Below are 18617 nucleotides of genomic sequence, written 5' to 3'. Positions count from 1 at the left end.
AACGTGATTCTATTTTAATTTAAACTTGCATCGAAAACTGGATATTATAATATAATTACTACGATTTAACAAAAATAGATTGTTTAAAATAATTAATAATTGGAGAAGAGAAGCAATCATTTGCAGTAGAATACGAATTATTTCAATTTTGTTCTAATTTAAAACAAATGTATTAAAATACTAGACGAAATTATTTAATAAAATGAAAAATTAATTATTCTTTTTCTATGAATTGGTTAAAGAAAAAAATGTCTCTAATCTTTTCTTTCTTGACTTTGGTAGCAAGTAATTATCAAAAATGCTTACAATTAAAACGACTCAGTGAAAAAAAAGTAATAATAAACGTTAATAATTGATTACAATAAATTAAAACAATAAATTCTTACAAAATTCTATTTCAAACCCATATGAGGTGTCATGGCGTCCTTTCAATATGCATCAAATATCTGTAATAAAAAAGAAATACGAATTTATGTAAATAAAATTTAATCAACAATAGTAAAGTTATTATTAATAAACGATCGAACTATAATTGATGCAAAATATTTCAATAGATACAATGCGTACCTACTACTTATGCGGAAGGGTGCTCTCAACACGTCTTATCTCTTCGACGTTCGCGAGAGAAATGGCGAGACCTTCCTTTCCGCCGAAGACCGGTCGGCACTTCGGCAACGCTCGGTATTGTTCGGTATATTCTGCTATCGGCCGATACCTAACCAAGTATACGAACAGGTCTAAACAGAAATAATATTACGATGCTCAAGAAAGAACGTTATTAAATTAAAAACAGCAAATTGTGTACAACAGTACTAAAAACATTCAGTAATGTTTAGGAACTTAACGATATAAAAGAGAAAATAATTCAGATTCTGCTGTTCTACTCTTATTGTGTATTCGCGATGAGAGCAAAAATTTTCAACTCGCGTATTTTTGAAGAAAACGCCAAATTAATGTTAAAGATCAAGAATTCAGAGTTCTCTTCGATGTTTCTTTCTGTTTTTTGTATTATTAACACCCGATCGGCAATTTAATTTAATCTGTTGCAGAAACGTGCCAAAAGGACTAAGCTTCGAAGAGGACTGTTGCACTCCACCACACTCCGCGCAACGCACCCTTCAACAATGAATCTGATTGGTCTAAATAAGAGGACGCCATAATGGAATGACCAATCACAGGCACTGGTAAAAACTTCGAATTGCTTTGAAACTTTAACATTAAAAAAACGGAGAGATTCGTTGAAAATTATCAACGCCACATTGAAATAAGGTCAAGATTACTTTTTTTACTTTAAAGCACAGAAATATAAGAAAGAAGATACAAAAAAACATAAAATATTAATGGTATTTAATAAATTATCGTCATAAAAGCAAAATAAATGAGAAATATGTTATTTTAATTCGTATCTATATCGACAATGATGGAAATGATCATGACTCTACTGTCGGTAAAGTTTTCAACGCTTGCATCACCTAAAATAGAATGGAATGCGAGGATGAATGCGTCATTGATGATACATACTATAAATGCACGTGTATGGAAGTGCAACTGTGTAGCATTTCATTGAAGTGAAACGTGATCAGCTGTCGACCACGACTACTGAATTATACATGATTATTGTCACTTAAAAGCATTCGATACATCGGTTGGTCGGATCTAATTAATATAAACCAATTTTTTTGTATCTACACCGAGGTATTAAGCATATTTTGACACTATGGTGAGTAAAGAAGACTTTAGTTCATTGAGGTTATGTTCGAGGCAACGTTTGAGACTCCAAATAAGGAATGCCAAGTAATATAAAGATCAAAATGTTAAACAAACGTTAATATATATGTAGCTATTTAAGTGTTTCTAAAAAATAAAGAAAACAACATTAGAACAAAATCTGAATGCAAATTTTGCTAAACAGATTTATATAACCTATATTTGTTTGTTATAGCAAGATCCAAATGAGGACACACAATGGAATGATATTCTCAGGAGAAAAGGAATTATACCTGAGAAGGAAAAAGAAGTTACAGAGGAACAAATAGTGAATATAGTAGAAAATACTATAAATGAGAAGACTGGACGTGGTACTTTTTATTCATTTTATACCGATATTATAAGTAAAAATAGAACTTTAATAAATGTAATTATTTGTATACATAGCTGCTAATGATTTGGAATCTAAGACACTGGATGAATTAGATGAATTAGAGGATGAAGAAGATGAGAAGATTTTATTGGAATATAGGAATAAAAGAATAGCAGAATTAAAGGAACTGGCCAGCAAATCTAAATATGGAGAAATGATAGAAATTTCAGGTGAAGATTATGTTCAGGAAGTGAATAATGCTGGAGATGATGTTTGGGTTGTACTTCACTTGTATAGACCTGGGTATGATTTTCACTTATTGTTCAGTGAACTTGAGAAGAAATACATTGAAATACATTGAAGAATTAATCTTATAACTTCTGTTTTAGCATCCCACTTTGCACATTAATAAATCAATATTTAAGCAATTTAGCTAGAAAATTCCCTACAACAAAGTTTCTGAAAAGTATTTCTACTACTTGTATTCCTAACTGGCCGGATAGTAATCTTCCTACAATTTTTATTTACCATAATGGAAACATGGTAACACAACTTATTGGACCAATAGAATTAAGAGGAATGAAACTAACAGAAGCAGGTTCATATCCATAAAAGACATTTTATCTTAGACATTCTTTTCATGTGTATATTAAAATTAATATTGATCGTTATTTTGTTATAGAACTAGAGTGGATGTTGGGTCAAGCAGAGGCTGTACCCACAAAAATTACCGAGGACCCAAGGCCAAAAGTCAGAGATGTATTATTTTCTACATTAAGACCTGAAAATGATGACTTGGCTGAGAGTAATGATTGGTAATTTATTTATGGTAGGCATGTGAAAAAGCCAAATCAATATTCAATCACTACAATGCACAGAATATTTTATTTATTTAATCATTATTGTCACACTCACCCACCCACCCAAATGGTTTTTTGTTATTTCTCAAATTTTATTATTATAATGATTTTATTACCACAATAAAGTATTTTATTATCATATTACTGATTTCGAAATTGATTTTCACACATTTTCATGCTTTCATTATGTTTCGAAAAATAATTTTTTGTAATCGTAACATATACGTATGAAAAATATTAGGTTCGGTTCAAATTCTGATTCAATTATAGTTATGAAAAATCTATAGAGAAAACAAATACAATGTAACTTACATTTGAAGTTTCATTTGCATTTTGTATCCTCCATCTTATTTCGGCTTCTTTGGCAAACGTGAAAAATATATGTAAATCGTAAATAGCGCAAAAGGTGATCCCTTAAAAAGACAAAAGCAATTATTAGTTTTTTAGTAACACATCTAATGCCGGCAAAATAAATATATACATTATACATTTCTGATCTCGGTGTGATGTTTCTTCGAACTGTTTACGTTTGTGTTTCTCAAGGACTTCTCAAGTTTCGGTCTCTTCTAACTTAAGTATCATAAACTATACTTTGTCCCTTCTTGTCGTTTCTCAGTTCGGATTATGCTGTGTTCGTGGTCACATGTGGTCAGGCAAAATTTTAAAATTCACACTGACCCACATGGTTTGCGTGTTTGCAAACATTTTAGGCGGCAACTAAACGTCAATAAAGCTAGGTAAGTCCACACAGTATAAATAACTTATTTAATTTGTAACTATGAATATAAAAATTATTCGTTTATTGACAGATAATATATCTTATTGTCATCAATTAATGAATTTATAGTGAGCAACACAAATTAAAACGCAATTAATAAAAAAAATAGTGTAATGCATAAGGTATACATTTACAAACATTGAAGAAAATATTTACCATGTATTATCAAAATCCTTGGCATTTGACATATAAGAATTCTAAAAGTCTTTTATTGAATACAAAAGAATTTAAAGAACAATGTTATTTTGAAATAAATGATACGATTAAGAAAGAAAAAGATAACTTTGAAACTTATAATGTAGATGATGATACAGCTCTGCACAATTTTGAAACTGTTAGGACAATTCCCAACATATTAAAAAACAATTCAAAACTGAACAAGAAAATCTTTTCTCAGCTGAATGAAACAGATGAAAATCAAAACAATGTACAGATTCCATTCATATACGAGAATCCCTCTCAAGAAAATAAATGTTTTAAGAAAGAAACCAAATGTAAATATTTATCTCGCAAAAGAAAACAAGGACTTGGTTTTACTGATGTATGGAACGAATACCCTAGTTGGAATATAGATTCTTCTGTTGATAACAAGAAGAAAATATCAAACAAAAGCTTTCATACATCATTAAAATTAGAGGCTCCTATAAAACAGAAAAAATTAACATGTCACACTAAACAGCAGGATATAAAACATGAAATGTCTCTCCTTAAAACTAAACAAAATGAGAATTCTCGCAATATACCAACAAACTATAGTTCTGAATCTATTTGCTTGCAAGAATTTGAATCTACAGATTTTCAAGATTCAATTGACTTTTCAGGCAATGAGATATTCAGTAAATTTAATTATGAATTATACAGTGATAATAATTTAACTGGCTCTAACATGTATATGCTGAATTCCAATGAAACTTATAATTCTTTGAGTACAACTAATGATAGTGATACCTTTGAAAAAGAATATGATTTAAATAGCAATAAAGTTGATATATCTAATGAAGGATATAGATCCTTAACAAATGAATCATTAGCATTTTCAGAACATCTGGAGAAAGATATACTACTTCTAAACAATAATAAATTAGATTGGACATGTGATTCTCGTTGTGATCATTGTTTGGAAAACTGTGTCTCCAGTTGGATAACAGCTAATGAAACAATAAATAACGCATTTCAAAAAGACAAGATGTTAGCAGGAATAATTAATCCAAAAGCAATCCATACGGATAATGAAATTGACTTAGATTCTGCAGACATATATGATATATATTTAGCAACTGATACTTCATCAAAAGCAGATAGTACAAGAACATTATCATCAGAAAATTCTATTGATGATATTGATCTGTCATTACCAGAATTAGCAAGTTATTGCGACGAATATAACATCATAGAAGAAATATCAAAAAACGCTATAAATTCGGATGAAACCAAAAAATTTAATACTCTTAATGACTTTGATGATGTTTTGTTGGAAACCGATTTTGATACTCCTACTCCTGCATCCGGAAAAGAAATAAACGAATATCCGATAAATACATCGCAATCTGAGAAAGATTACGAATATAATTGCTCAAATAATAAAAAGTAAGTGAATCAGTTACATCTACGCCGTACGAATATTTTTATAAATATTTATAGCATTATTAACAATAAAATATTTACTAACTTTGCGTTACGTTTAATTAAAACACAACATCATTTTCCTTCTATTTTACTAAAAGCACGAAATGTATTTGTAGATTTGAGTGTTCAGTATGTTCATTAACATTCTCGAAAGCCCGTACGTTTGCGATGCATCAAGCGGGCGCGCATGGAGGTAAATGTAAAAGAAAAATGAACAAAATCTAAGCTTATTCGCGGTGTTTCTTTTTTTTTTTTTTACTAAATTTGCTTTTTAGGTATGTATGTAATACTTTGCGAAAGCTGCGGCACGTTTTTCAATCGAAAATACCATTTCAATAGGCATTTAGTTCATTGCAATCGTCTGAAAAAATCATTCAAATGCGACATGTGCATGAAAGCGTATAGGTAAAGAATTAGGCAGCCATCCTTTATTTTCAAAACTCTTAAGACTTTTTAAGATCGTAGTCTAGTCACTGCATTGATAGAGGTTTCTTTTCAGGCACAAGTCATCTTTGTCTCATCATTTAAAAGAAAGACATCACATTCCCTATGATCGTTCGCCAAAATTCACTTGTGGCGTGTGTAACAAAGACTACAGGAGATTCGGGGCTTTTGAGAATCATCTCAGAAAGCACCACCGTGCACCCGGTAAATTATTAACTTATTGCGAAGATTGAAGAGAAGTTTGGTGCTGCTATCATTTTTAGATCGATGATAGCGAATATGCAATATTATTACCATTGTACAACTAGTTTATTTTTTTTATGGTTTTTTCATTTCTGTTTTTTTAACTGCAATTGAATGCAATTAAGTTCTGGTACCAAAGTTCCTCGTTTTTCTATGCTAATACTAATTTTTATATAACATTCTAATAGTATTAGTAAGAACTATTAATAGTATTACTATAAGTTTATAAGATTTAATAGAGATTATTTATGCGTTTGGAAAACTCTGTGAGTTAAAAGATTGTTTTTGTATTGGTTTTTTATATATTTTATTTTTTTTTTCGTTCTAATTCGTTCTGTGAGTAAATTATGTCACGTTATTATATATTTTTTAATCACTTTGACAGATGAAAATTATTTTAAACATTATTTTTGTTTTTATATGAACTTTGTACGAAAGTGATACCATATAGTGTTACTTGATTCGGCAACGGATATAATAATTTTGTTGTTACAAACCAATCATACCAAGTAATCATACTACCAAAGTAATTATTGCAAACTACTGTGATAGAGAAATAAGTAACCGCTTGTGATTTGTAATGAACTGACTTTTCATAATAAAGTTATTTCTTAATAAATTAAAATGTATTGTCTATTCTTTCCTAATAGGCGTTAAAAAGTGTTATTATTTATTCAAATTTTAATACTAATTATAATAACAGTTATATGTATCTTATACTAGAAATAAATAATGTACTATATTCTGTTTCAAATAAATGTATTGTTTAAAAAAGTACGGATATTTTTCCAAAAGACACTCCCGATCACTATGAAATTTTTTTTGGAAGAGGGGTTGAAACCTAAGTTTAAAATTTTAGCTAAAGGTATTTATTAGTAATCGAATCCTTATTGGCAACATCGTTTATTCGGATATTTTTAATTTTGCGCCACCTCCAAAAAGGTTGAAATGTATTTAGTATACTATTTAGCGATCAAATAGGTTTTATTAATAGCTGTGGAATATTGGTATAAACGAAATATAAATTATTTTACACTTTTTGGCGCGTTTTGAAGTCGGTTGTATTTTTTGTTAAAAATTATTTTATTTACATTTTTTTTAAATTTTTCCTTAATAATTCAAAAATGAAGTTTTGAACAATATTTTGGTACAAAAGAGTTGATTATTGTGTAAAGTATTTTAGAATATCATTTACCAGTGATGTTGTACAAACAGTGTTCTTTTTATTATTATTGTAACTTCAAAAATAGTTACATAGTAACAAAATGTAATAATGATTCTTTTGTAATCGAGAAAACAATACCAACCGATATAGTAAAATTTGATCCGAAAGTGGTAAAGACGACTGCAGTTTCCTAAATTGTGCGATAAAAAACGCGTTTCACGAATGATCCCTGTCGCGCTGCGTTCACTACTGGATTTACCGACTGTCTATAAGCAAGTGGTATCGTACCGACCAATCTCGTGATAGATTACGCGAGGTGTGCAAGTAGCTGGCGCATGTGTCGTGCCAGCTGATTGGCGCCCCAACCGCGACTAAGTGTCAATCTCGGCGAGCAGGTGGTGCTCGCGTCTCACCGCATTTGTAATGGCGTGCGACGGCTAGGTAAAGGGCAACAACGCGCACGAGTGCTCGGCTTTTCGTCTGTTGTAAAAACGAAAAAGTGCGTTAGTGGGTGCGTGTCGTGACAGTATCGTTAAAATGACAGCTACGTCGAGTATCCTGCCGTCGTATCAGCGGTTCGTGAACGGTGTGCCGGTGCCCTTGTTCTCGAGACGGTCGTTCCGTCCGCGTGAAAAGTATCTGATTCTACTGGTGTTTTTGACGTTCGGTGTCGTGTGTTTCGGTACGTTCTTCTTTTTGCCGGATTTCCGTGCTGGCACCGGTGGCGTAGCAGTGAACAGTGTGTACCGTGTTTACCAGCACATGCAGAAAGCGGGACCGGAATTGCTTATACCGGCGCCACCTCGTTTGCAAGGGGGTCCAAAGGGGTCCATGGGTCATCCGAATGCTGTGCCACCTGGACACGAGGGCATCGATCATCAGGATGTTCATCTGATCGAGGACAAGCAAAAATTACAGGTTCGCGCGAGTGTTGTTACGTTCACTCGACGATGTGCTTCTTTCGATTCTCGATACCTCGACTCTCGATTTCTCTAGTCGTTCGAAAACGCGCTTCAAACCTGTCCCCGGTTTTTTCCTCGCCTTTCAAACGGTATGTTAACTTACACTGGCTTTGACATTGATTCGACGCGTACCTTACGAGCAACGTGTACTTGTCGTGAGCCCGTTCTTTCAGCTGTTACACGCTATTCGTGTGACCTGTTTGTTTACACGCGGCCATCGTGACGTATCGCGGGCACACGTGAGTTTCCATGTGTACGACCCTGTCCATGGAAAGTTCACACGGTTTGCGATTCGGCGTCCTTTCGTTTTGCCAGACTCTCCTCGCTGTTTATTTAGTTCAGTCTTCCCGTTAACGGTAACTGTCATCGCGTTTTCACCGTGACAGAGACACGCATACTACATTCACGGACGCGTCTCGTCGTGCTCCGTTTGTTACTTTCAGTCGTTTTCAATGGAACTTGATCCTTGTCTCATCGGTTCGTTGTTTCTTCTATAGACTTCCTTTTTGTCGTTCGTTTGCGTCATAAATTGCGCGGGACACGCAAAACGTACCGGTGTGTACGGAATATTTATAGAGGTATATACGTAACCAAAACTTCAAATTGCGAGGTTCGATCCAGTTACATACATACACCGGCGCACGATACGTGAAAGCGGAGTAGAGTTGTCGTTACCAGTCCCGGATGAAATAGCGAGCGAATTACGAGCTCGTTGTGAAACGTAACTGTGTGAACTTCGTTGAACGGGATCGAATTATCTAATTTTTCGTCGACACTGCAGCCGGTGTCCCGCTCGCGAGAACGAGTTTTATCACCGCTAATAGACTCTCGGCCTAAAATTTCACAGCACAATTTCCGACGCATCGACGCGACCCTCGTTGAGACACTTCGCTTCGACCGACTAATGTACGGGGTGGCGTGAAAGTGTATAGTAGATCAGGAAAAGTATTGGCACGGTCTACTTTCTCAATCCTTCTTCGAGTAGACTGCCTTCTTAGGGTTATTCGTTTTTTCAAGTATCATTTTACCAAATTAGTAATTGCAAATGATTTCGGTACCGAATTGATCACAGCAGCTTAGGAAATATTAGAATCAGCTCTGCTTTTGAATGAGATCATGTATTTGTTTTAGAGTGAACGGTTGAGTCATCGATATTATCGTATATAAACCGGGATAGTAATATATGTTTATCTTTAGATAAGTTTCATATGAAGCTAGTTTTCTAGGCCACCTTGAACTTTTCATTGAAAAAGTAGATTATTCCTATTTATCAGCTGTACACATTAATTCTATGCCTTATCCTTTTTTTAATCGAAGATTTATTTTTAAATAGTCATAGTGACTCCAATTATAATCATATCGTTTTTGAATCCTCGCGCCATTTTTCAAATACACAGAAGCGCGGGAGAATATTCAAATTTGAAATAGGCACCGAATTGATTTGTACACCTAATGTTTAACCTCATTTAAATATTATTTCAACTCGTCGAACGTTGAATAGTATTTTCCTTTGAGACTTATTTTATATAAGAGATTAATTTTCTGCTGAGTAATTTCATCAAATCCACTGGCGGAATAAAGGATACAATAAGTGCTTTGTTTTCCTTTCGAATTACAAAAGTACACGATCGAAATCATGACGAAAGCGATTTTCTAAAGATGATGAATGGACGAAGTACGCAAGGTACAGCGTTACAGTGGCGACTCTCTAATTAACGATGACGAGCCTGAGATTGCAGTTCGATTTATGAACCGATAGGGAACGCTCGTGAATCAAATCGTTTTCGCGTTTATTCGACGTCGACGCCCCTTGGTACCCGTGAAATAATACAATTTATCGACAATTCACATTCAATTGCCTCGCAGACTCACGCTCGCGAATGTTTAACGCTACACTTAATTTCCATTATTTTCGCTAATAAGTTATAGAACGTTGAAATCATTATTTCAATAATTTTGGATATAAAATTCCTTGATTCACAATTTTATCACGTTGAATGACGTGATAACGTCACTGCTAAATAAGTTCAAATCACAGCTCCTTTTATCTTTGATTTTTCAGCAAAACAATCGATAAAATTAACGCCCTGTCGCTGAGGGAATGAAATTTTAACGAGAACACTTGCCAAAATAAACTTATCGAGGTGTATAGTTTAATCAAACCGTTCGCTGAAAGTGTCGAAGGTACAAAATGTCGATCGATCCGCGATCCACATGTTACGATTAATACACGTCAATTGTTCAACACAGTTTGCATAATCTGGCCCTGTGTGCAATAATCAATCACGATTTAGCGAGCTGGATTAATCGAATCAAATGCGGGGCCAGCTGGCCTGCGATTGAAAGAGTTGTAACGAGACGCAAGATGTTTTCGTTCGGGTCATTTAATCGGAAATAATTGTATCAATGAAACGAGTACGCGAATGAGATATTTCTTTACGTTAATCTATTTTTGCAATTCATTCTGTTATCTTCAATTTTTTGAAACATCAACAATCGCTAATTATTTAAATTAATTCATTCGATTCTTAAGACTTTTATTTTACACTTTGCATGATTTATCTTATATAGCAAACTTTTGCTCAACATTCTCATACGTTCTTATTTTCTGACAGAAGAATTTGTATTTTCTGCTTTCAAACTTATCGGAGTTGCGCAAATTTGATAAGTAAAGTGAGAAAATATTGAATAATTAATTACACAAATATTATCATAGTACATATTGTGTTTCCGTTCTGCTGAACATAGCATAAGTCGATGAGATAAAATGAGCTGCGAAATAGTTTTATTCGAACTCGATACAATCCACTGCCTCTGTCGTGCAGTTGTTATCAAACAAGATATCGAATTTAAATTTTATTATTGCAGTGTCGTGATACCGTAATCAGTGTGCAATCCATTCTGATTAGTCACAGCATTAAGATAGAATTTAATTAAACCAGAAGTAAGAAATAGAAAAATGATTTCGAGTATTGCATTATCAATCGTTATTTGAAATAGAAAGTTAAACGTTAGAAAGTCGAAGGTTTTTAAATGAACATTTTTATACCGATCATAAACTCGGAACAGATGTGTTAATTGATCTGGTTAAGAACAGTAATTGGTAATTAAAGTATTAAGTATGGGTTATTTAATGGCTGTGTTATTAATTACCAATTGGAGCAATTAGGTGCGGTTAGATTATCACATATAATTTACAAATAAAAATGTGTCATTACCATTAGTAGAGTCATTGTGTTATAACGATAACGATTTCGAAATTGATGATAAAAAGAACTGGGTACAAGTAATTAAAGATAATTGTAGTCGAATTTCTATATTATTCAACCTAAAATAATTGAAAATTGTCATTAAAATTAAGGTTATAGGTAAAATTTCAATTATTCTACGAACTGCAATTCTCGTATAATATACTTTCCTTAAGTGTTCAATTATTCAAGCCTGAATAATTCAAATTATTCTTTAAAATGCAATTTTCGTGCAATGTACTTTCACCAAAGGCGTTTAATCGTTATTCCCGAAAAATGAAATGTTATTTCCTGTTTCACAATAGCGGTGGCTATGGGTAGTCGAGAGTGTCGCTTGTTCGGGGGAACGAAGCGAAAGAAGCGCATTTTTGTCGAGTCGAGATTGCATTCAGATGGCGGTGTTCGGATAAATACGTTGCACTCGGGTCTCTCGAGTGGACCGGAGGAAAATTTGATTTCCCTAAAGAAGTCGGGACTAGTCGAGATCTCGTTGAACCCTACGTGGATTTTGTATAAAACCGCGTGTAACGGAGGTCGAACGGAAGTGGAGTGGAAAATGGATATCTGACGGGATCGGTTGTATCGTTGAAAAATCGTATTGCAAGCGTGGAAATGTTTCGAATTGAATGGAACCATTTGTCGAGTAAATGAGAATGTTTTCGAGGCCGTGTTACTGACCTTTCCAGCCTCGAGCATTCAGAACCTTGAATAATCAACTCGTTATTCAATTTCATAATTGCTGAGAATGGATTCTCAACGAGATAATTTTGTTTTCTAACAATGAAAGTTTCTTTTCCCTGGAATCTTGCATCATTAATCGAATACTCGTGTTTCTTTTCTTTAGAATAACGTTATGTGTACTGTACAGAGCTGACAATTAGATAATGATGAAGGAAAAGAATGCGGTTACAATTGGTCATAGCTGAAACGGATTAGTCGTATCTCTATGCACACGCATTCTCGATCGTCTCATATTATTGACATATCTAATTGCGTGTCAACTAGATCGAATGGTGTTGACTAGGATCAATCTATTTGAGGATCAAAATGTAGGGACATGACGAAACGTGTGAAGTTTCTCCTTGTTCCTGTATCGTCTTTCTAGTAATAATTTATCCAGCCCTGTACAGTACATTATTTTATTTATACAATTACAAATTGTGTACTGTTCGATCTATTTGAAATGAAAAATATATTTTCATAAATCTCTAGGTTCCAATTCTTGATATATTTATTATAAAAATATGCATTTGCATAAACGCGCATAGTCTAATATCATCTCATAGAAACGTGTAAAATTCCATATCATTCTGAGGTGTTTAAATTTTTCATTTCTATTCAAATCGAGTATCCCATTCAACTCTGTATACCGGTTAAATTCCATAATTATAAAAGTAAACACCGTTTCATCATTCTGTTTCTCGCTCTGCTTCGCGTGTACGGCAGCCGGTGTTTTGAAAACAGGAACGCCATGGCTCTTCGTTTCAAAACAAATTTGCGAACGTCGAACCGAGCAGGACGATTCTAAACTCGCACAGGACAGGTCGTTCATAACATTGCCTTTCAGTCGTATGCGTGTGCCCGAAGTAGTCGGTTCGTTTCAGACGAATTTTAAACGAATCTAATCCTTTGTTTTATTTGTAATTACTAACGATGATTTGTTATTTATACGATGATTCGACGGTTCCTCGAGAGACCGAATCGACGAGTAATTTGCGTTCGCGAGAAAGTTATTCGACTCACCGTTGTCTGATAATAATTTCGAAACGCGATTCTATCTGACCGGATTTCAGGCGAAAATCGACGAAGAATACCAGCAACAAAAGACTCTGGAAAAGCCGGAAGTGAACGGTGGTGAAACGCGTGTGCGTGTTAGTAGTGCGTCCTCGTTGGTCCTTCACGGGAAGGATGAAGTTTTGGAGACGGTGCCACCCGCACCAGCGGATAGGCTTCCTTTGACGGTGGGCGGAGAGGACAAGGACCCCATCGCCAGGGAACGAAGGGACAAGGTGAAAGAGGTAAGTTTTTCCTATCCATTTTATTGAAAATTTTATAGCGATACACACTTTCGTCCATAAGTATCCGGACATTCTCTAAAACAGGATACTCTTTTTAAAATTGGACCAAATGACTTGAGGTTTTTCGAGCAGCTTAATGAATTAATCTACTAGGATATGTGCTTTTGTCGTTTCAAAAAATTACAATCTGTTGAAATCGTGAGAAAAAATAGTGAAGGGGAATTTTTCAACTTTTTTGTGTGAGCCTATAATGAAAATTTAAAATATGACATTTGTAAATTTAAGCGTGTTATGTGTATATTGAAAATTGCATCGCGATCGGTCAATGCACTTAGAAGTTACAAGTAATTAAAATTTCCGAAAATCACGACTTTTCATCTAAAAACGAAACTAGTCACGTTCTAGTATTTTGTTTTAGAGAGTATCCGGATACTTATGGATGAAAGTGTATATGCACAAATTATATAACATAATTCTGTTTATTTTTATCTTACGTGCAAAGTACTTGCGTGTATGTTAATTGATCTACATCATTAGATAATTTGTTATTAATTATCGGTTGAACGCTCAAACGAAAAATCGCGAATTCGAGTTTATCGTACACCTATAAAATAACAGAAGCAAACCAATGAAAAAACGAAGAATCGTAATATTTTAATATTCGTATTTTCGTGTTTTAAAAAGGTTGTTTGAAAGTGAACAACAATTATATACGAACAGCGGTATAATTTGTTTCGTCTGTATTTTACGATGAAAAGTTGATCACAGACCGTTTCAACTGCAGCAACGGTTTTCGTTTAGTGTTTAATTCACCCGGTCCTGCTAATTGTATCTCTCGATTTTCCAACAATTTCATTTTTATTGGGTGAAAATCGAAATTACGTCGGAACCGGGCGTTCGTTCGGCACTGATTTACTCGCACGTGCCACAGGGAACGCTATTAATCGGAATATCTATGAATGTGCATACTGTATTCTCATTTATACGCAAATGTAACCGTAGCAGCAGGAGGGGGATAGGACATAGCCGATGTGGAATCGGAAACTGTTGAAATTTCGTTGGAAAATGGAAAACATAACCGACCCCGTGTTATTCTCGATTCCTAGTTAACGGGAAAGCTTTGAAGACGATTTTTGAAATCTCTGTGAAACGGGAAATTTCCGCCGGAGGCTAGGTCTTTGCTGAAAATTTCGTTGATTGCATTTCGTATTGTTGATGTCGCTGTTTAATAGAGCGGAGATTACAAATTGTTTTCATGATACTTTATGCGATATTCAGTTAGGAGGAATAATACTAGTGGGATATTCAGTAAACTCCTATACAATTGAAATTTAGATGATTATGGTTCATAAATTTATTACTTATTACATTTTATGCTTTGAAGACTATATTAACTTCTATTGAGTAATAGAGTATTCTGTAATCTTATAAATAAAAATTTTTATTACTATGGTGAGGCGAACTGTTTGCCATTGATAGCAATTTTTTCAATTTGAAACACGCGTAACTTTTTCGACGCGATATCTTATAAATAAAAATTTTTACCACTATCGTGACTTTGCCATTGATAGCAATTTTTTCAACTTGAAACACGTGTAGCCTCTTCGACGCGATATCAGCGAGTAAATGAAACATTCTGTAAACTTTTCAATAAAAATTTAACACTGGAACTATCAAACCACTCAGAACGAATGGTTTCTAGTTTCTTATTTTCAATTATAAATTTTATCGAGGTATTTTTATTGAAGTTTATGTTAGCTATTGTCGAATGGTTGTATACATTAAATTATGTTTCATCCTTGATCTATTTAATTTTCTACATTATTTTTAACTGAAAAATAAGTGTGCATGAAACGTCGGTAGTTCTAGTGTTAAACAAATATCGTGAGTTTGCAATTTTTTAAACATATGTAATTTTCCGAACAAAAATTTGTACTAAGTTTTTAAATTTACTATTTATTGCAATTTTTAATTCTAGGCGTTTGAAAGAATTACGATATAAAAATTGATGTACTTCGAAAGGTAGGACAGTTTTATGCGGAATGAAATTTCTCGTTGGACCAGGAAAAGCATCTGGTCGAAGTGGTTAACGAGCAAATTTTCGTGGACGATTTTCAATCGCGATATTGCCGTTCATCGATCAGCATATTCATCGAATTTCCAAGCGTGTACTCATTTTCGAAGGCTCGTGAACGGTTCGTCGTGTCATTATCTATTTATCGGTTTATTAAATGTTTCAAACCGTGCGCGGATGAAAGAGGTCCCCGGCTTTTCCGTCATTTTTTAATATTCCCGTATCACGAAATGCCGTTGATCATTGATGCATGGAATGTGCATCGCGGTCGGTCACTCGCAGAATTTTTCTTTTTTTTTTTCTCCTTTTTTCCCGGCTGTGCACAGTGAACGTTTGTATTCGCTGGGCGAAATTGATGGCGCGTTTCCAATTCGTCCAATTCAATCGGTGTGTCGGTAGTGGGAACAGGAAAGGTGTTTTTTTTTCTACGTTTTAAAACTATTATACGATTCTGCGTGTCACGGGGAGTTGATTTTTGTATACGATGAAAACGAAAATATTTGCCTATTTTTTGGACAGGAACAAACGTTGGGATCTTAAAATTTTCAGATTAAAAAAAAAAATTTGTAGAAATTCCTAGTTGTATTGTTAAACCATTATATTCTATAGGATTCAATTTTTGGAAAATTAACAAATGGACTTTTTTCTATAAACCATTGTATTTCATCGAAAACACTTAAATAAATTTTATGTTTGAAAATAAGGAACTTAATAATTTTTAAGCGTTATAGAATTTCTCAGATATTAGGTCAGATATTTTAAATTATAATTTAATTACTCCAATCTTTCCTAGAACAATAGCTAACCCAAGTGAACTCTGAATTTGCACGTTTAAAGCGATTCCGAGTGAACGCATGGAAAATATTGTTTGTTTTTTCAAACAATAGCGTTTCAGATGAATCCGTTCGGTCGCGTGAATAATATTTTCCGCCGGTTAATCAGCCGCGGGCAGATTCGCGTGATTTCAATCTGAAAGTTTTCTCGTCGGCAATCAAATTTAATCGGGTCTGTGCTCGCTAATGCGAAACCACGGCCGCGTTTAGCTTTGTTCGTTCTATCTCTGATTGCGGCCGTTTGTTCATCCCTTGTCGGAATTGTTCTATCCGCGGTAATACGCGAACGTCTGTACGTGCAAGCGCGTTCGTAATCGGCCAGAAATTCCCGAGGCATCTAATGTAATTGTTGACGAAACCTTTGATGCTTCGCTAACGACAATTAGGATCTTACATCTGCAAACAAAATCGAAGTATATTGTAGAGATTTATTTTTAGTTATTTTAACAAGAATTCTTTACTAACAACTCTACTCTCTCGATACTCTCGCACAACTGCCGACTTTTTTCTTTTCCCCCTCACGATGCTCTTGTTTTCTTATATTTATTCACACCTGGTCACATACGATCACCGATTCGTACTATCATCGGAGTCACCTGATGCTGGAAACATAAATATCGAAAATGATAGTTGAAGATTAGGAAAAAGAAAGGTCCGGATATAAATATAAATATCGGAGAAGGGTTCTAAAGGATGGACGGACTGGACACTTTGGGATGGTTGATTAGTACAGGTGTCGATGAGAAGAACTGTCATCCAAACACTCTTTATTCATACCTTAAACGATCCGACTATCACTGTCCAAACACTCTTATCTCATATTCCACAATATACATGGTTTATTTCATTTCGGATACGTTACATCTTTATTTCCCAATATTCTGTTTGCAGAGAAACTTTCTGCTTCGATGTTTAATCTCTTACTGCATTTGATTCGGTCGTATAGTAACCGAGGGCCTGGGGTCAATTCTCTCTCTATTAAACGCTATATTATACACGTACAAAACCTATGGAGTTGGTACTTGGCTGGCGTCAGTAGCAGTTACTTCGCGCCAAGTCTATTAATTCGTCGGTTTGATTAAACGTTCGAACTCTGCTGCACTTCGTGATATCAGAAACTATTGTAGTAATGCATTGTAACGTCTGTAAGAAAGATGGTTCGCTTCAGGCAACTATAATCTACACGATGAATCGAAGCAAAACGTCTACTTAATATTAGGTACCTCAATTAATTCGATGCATTTCTTAATTTTAATTGAATATTTGGTATTATTTAGGCAGAGTGGGACAGAAGCAAAATATTGTAGTGGTATGTGCTATAGTTTGTGCTGTCATTATCTACGGATTAAAGAAACTCGAAAATTTTCTAATCCGATTAGGAATAAATAAAAATAAACAAATATTTTCAAATAAATTTATTTTCATTCAATATAATTATCTGAGTATTTAATTAATCAATTAATAATTAGTCGTTCAATGATTGGAGTAATAATAATAACAATAATTAAATGCAAAATACTGTTAAAATACTGTTTTCGATGTCTTCGTCTCCGATGCCCTACAATATATTCTTTGTGTCCCACTCTGCCGAAATAATACCGAAAATTAATTTTTCCACTGCAACCTTGCATTATTTGGCAAGAGAACGAAATAGAAATTGTCAGGAATGATTGAAGATTTACAGAACTGTAGGTTCGTTTGACGAACATCGGGGAAGGGTGCAACTGCAATTGCAACTGCAAAATTGTGTTGGTTAGCGATTCGACGTGGCGCTGAAACAGCAGTAGAATCCTCCGTAGAAATGTATATCCGGTTTTCAGGCCGGCTGAGCCCCGCACTCGGTACAATTTAATCGGTTACATGTAAACTACGGGATCGAATCCATCCCGGCGTGCATCGATTTCGATTCCCCGTTTCCGCTCGTTGGAATTAAACTGGCCCCGTGAAAATTTTATGATGCTAATCGTGCACGCATTCTAATCGCCGATCGAAACGCGTTCCGTTGCGTTTCACGCGTCGATGGGGTAAATTACTAGGGAGAGTAATTGAAAATGGGCGATCAATGGGATGTCTGAAAAATAATGACGCAGAAGGTCGATTCGAAAAGAACAGCAGCGACCATCAAGAATTATATTTCGTTCAAATTATTCCCATTTCGTTCGGTCACCAGCGCAATTGATTCAACTTCCATTTAATCGGCAACACGTTTTCAATCGCGACGGTGCACTACAAAATTACAGTCCCAATATTCGGCCAATTCAATTGTATTTGCATTCGGTTTACTTC

At 34.5% G+C, this 18617-nt stretch overlaps 3 protein-coding genes across 5 annotated transcripts in view; all 3 read left to right on the top strand.

Annotated features, from left to right (window-relative positions):
- The first annotated feature begins 1518 nt into the window (after positions 1-1518).
- Positions 1519-3077, top strand: LOC114877810 (viral IAP-associated factor homolog). Its single transcript, XM_029190871.2, has 5 exons — positions 1519-1720; positions 1943-2078; positions 2155-2383; positions 2470-2678; positions 2763-3077. The coding sequence occupies exons 1-5, from the start codon at positions 1718-1720 to the stop codon at positions 2897-2899; spliced, it is 714 nt and encodes a 237-aa protein (XP_029046704.2). The 5' UTR covers positions 1519-1717; the 3' UTR covers positions 2900-3077.
- A 466-nt stretch (positions 3078-3543) lies between these two features.
- LOC114877809 lies at positions 3544-6645 on the top strand. Of its 3 annotated transcripts, XM_029190866.2 has the most exons (5): positions 3544-3677; positions 3750-5305; positions 5461-5537; positions 5620-5749; positions 5844-6645. In XM_029190866.2, exons 2-5 carry the CDS (start codon positions 3876-3878, stop codon positions 6019-6021), a joined length of 1815 nt encoding a protein of 604 aa, XP_029046699.2. In that variant the 5' UTR covers positions 3544-3677; positions 3750-3875; the 3' UTR covers positions 6022-6645. The 3 variants fall into 3 exon arrangements, with proteins under 3 accessions (XP_029046699.2, XP_046141238.1, XP_029046701.2); XM_046285282.1 differs by lacking the exon at positions 5620-5749 and having other exon boundaries at positions 5844-5973; XM_029190868.2 differs by lacking the exons at positions 5461-5537; positions 5620-5749 and having other exon boundaries at positions 3545-3677.
- Positions 6646-7579: 934 nt separating this feature from the next.
- LOC114877797 (mannosyl-oligosaccharide 1,2-alpha-mannosidase IA) overlaps positions 7580-18617 on the top strand; it is a 369440-nt gene continuing 358402 nt past the window's right edge. Inside the window, exons 1-2 of the mRNA XM_029190835.2 lie at positions 7580-8114; positions 13200-13424. Coding sequence (XP_029046668.1) covers positions 7734-8114; positions 13200-13424 — 606 coding nt within the window. The 5' untranslated portion in view covers positions 7580-7733. The remainder of the gene's footprint in view (positions 8115-13199; positions 13425-18617) is intronic.

The sequence above is a fragment of the Osmia bicornis genome, chromosome 3 (assembly GCF_907164935.1).
Source record: "Osmia bicornis bicornis chromosome 3, iOsmBic2.1, whole genome shotgun sequence".
In the NCBI taxonomy this organism is placed as follows: domain Eukaryota; kingdom Metazoa; phylum Arthropoda; class Insecta; order Hymenoptera; family Megachilidae; genus Osmia; species Osmia bicornis.
This window is presented reverse-complemented; position numbering and strand designations above follow the sequence as displayed.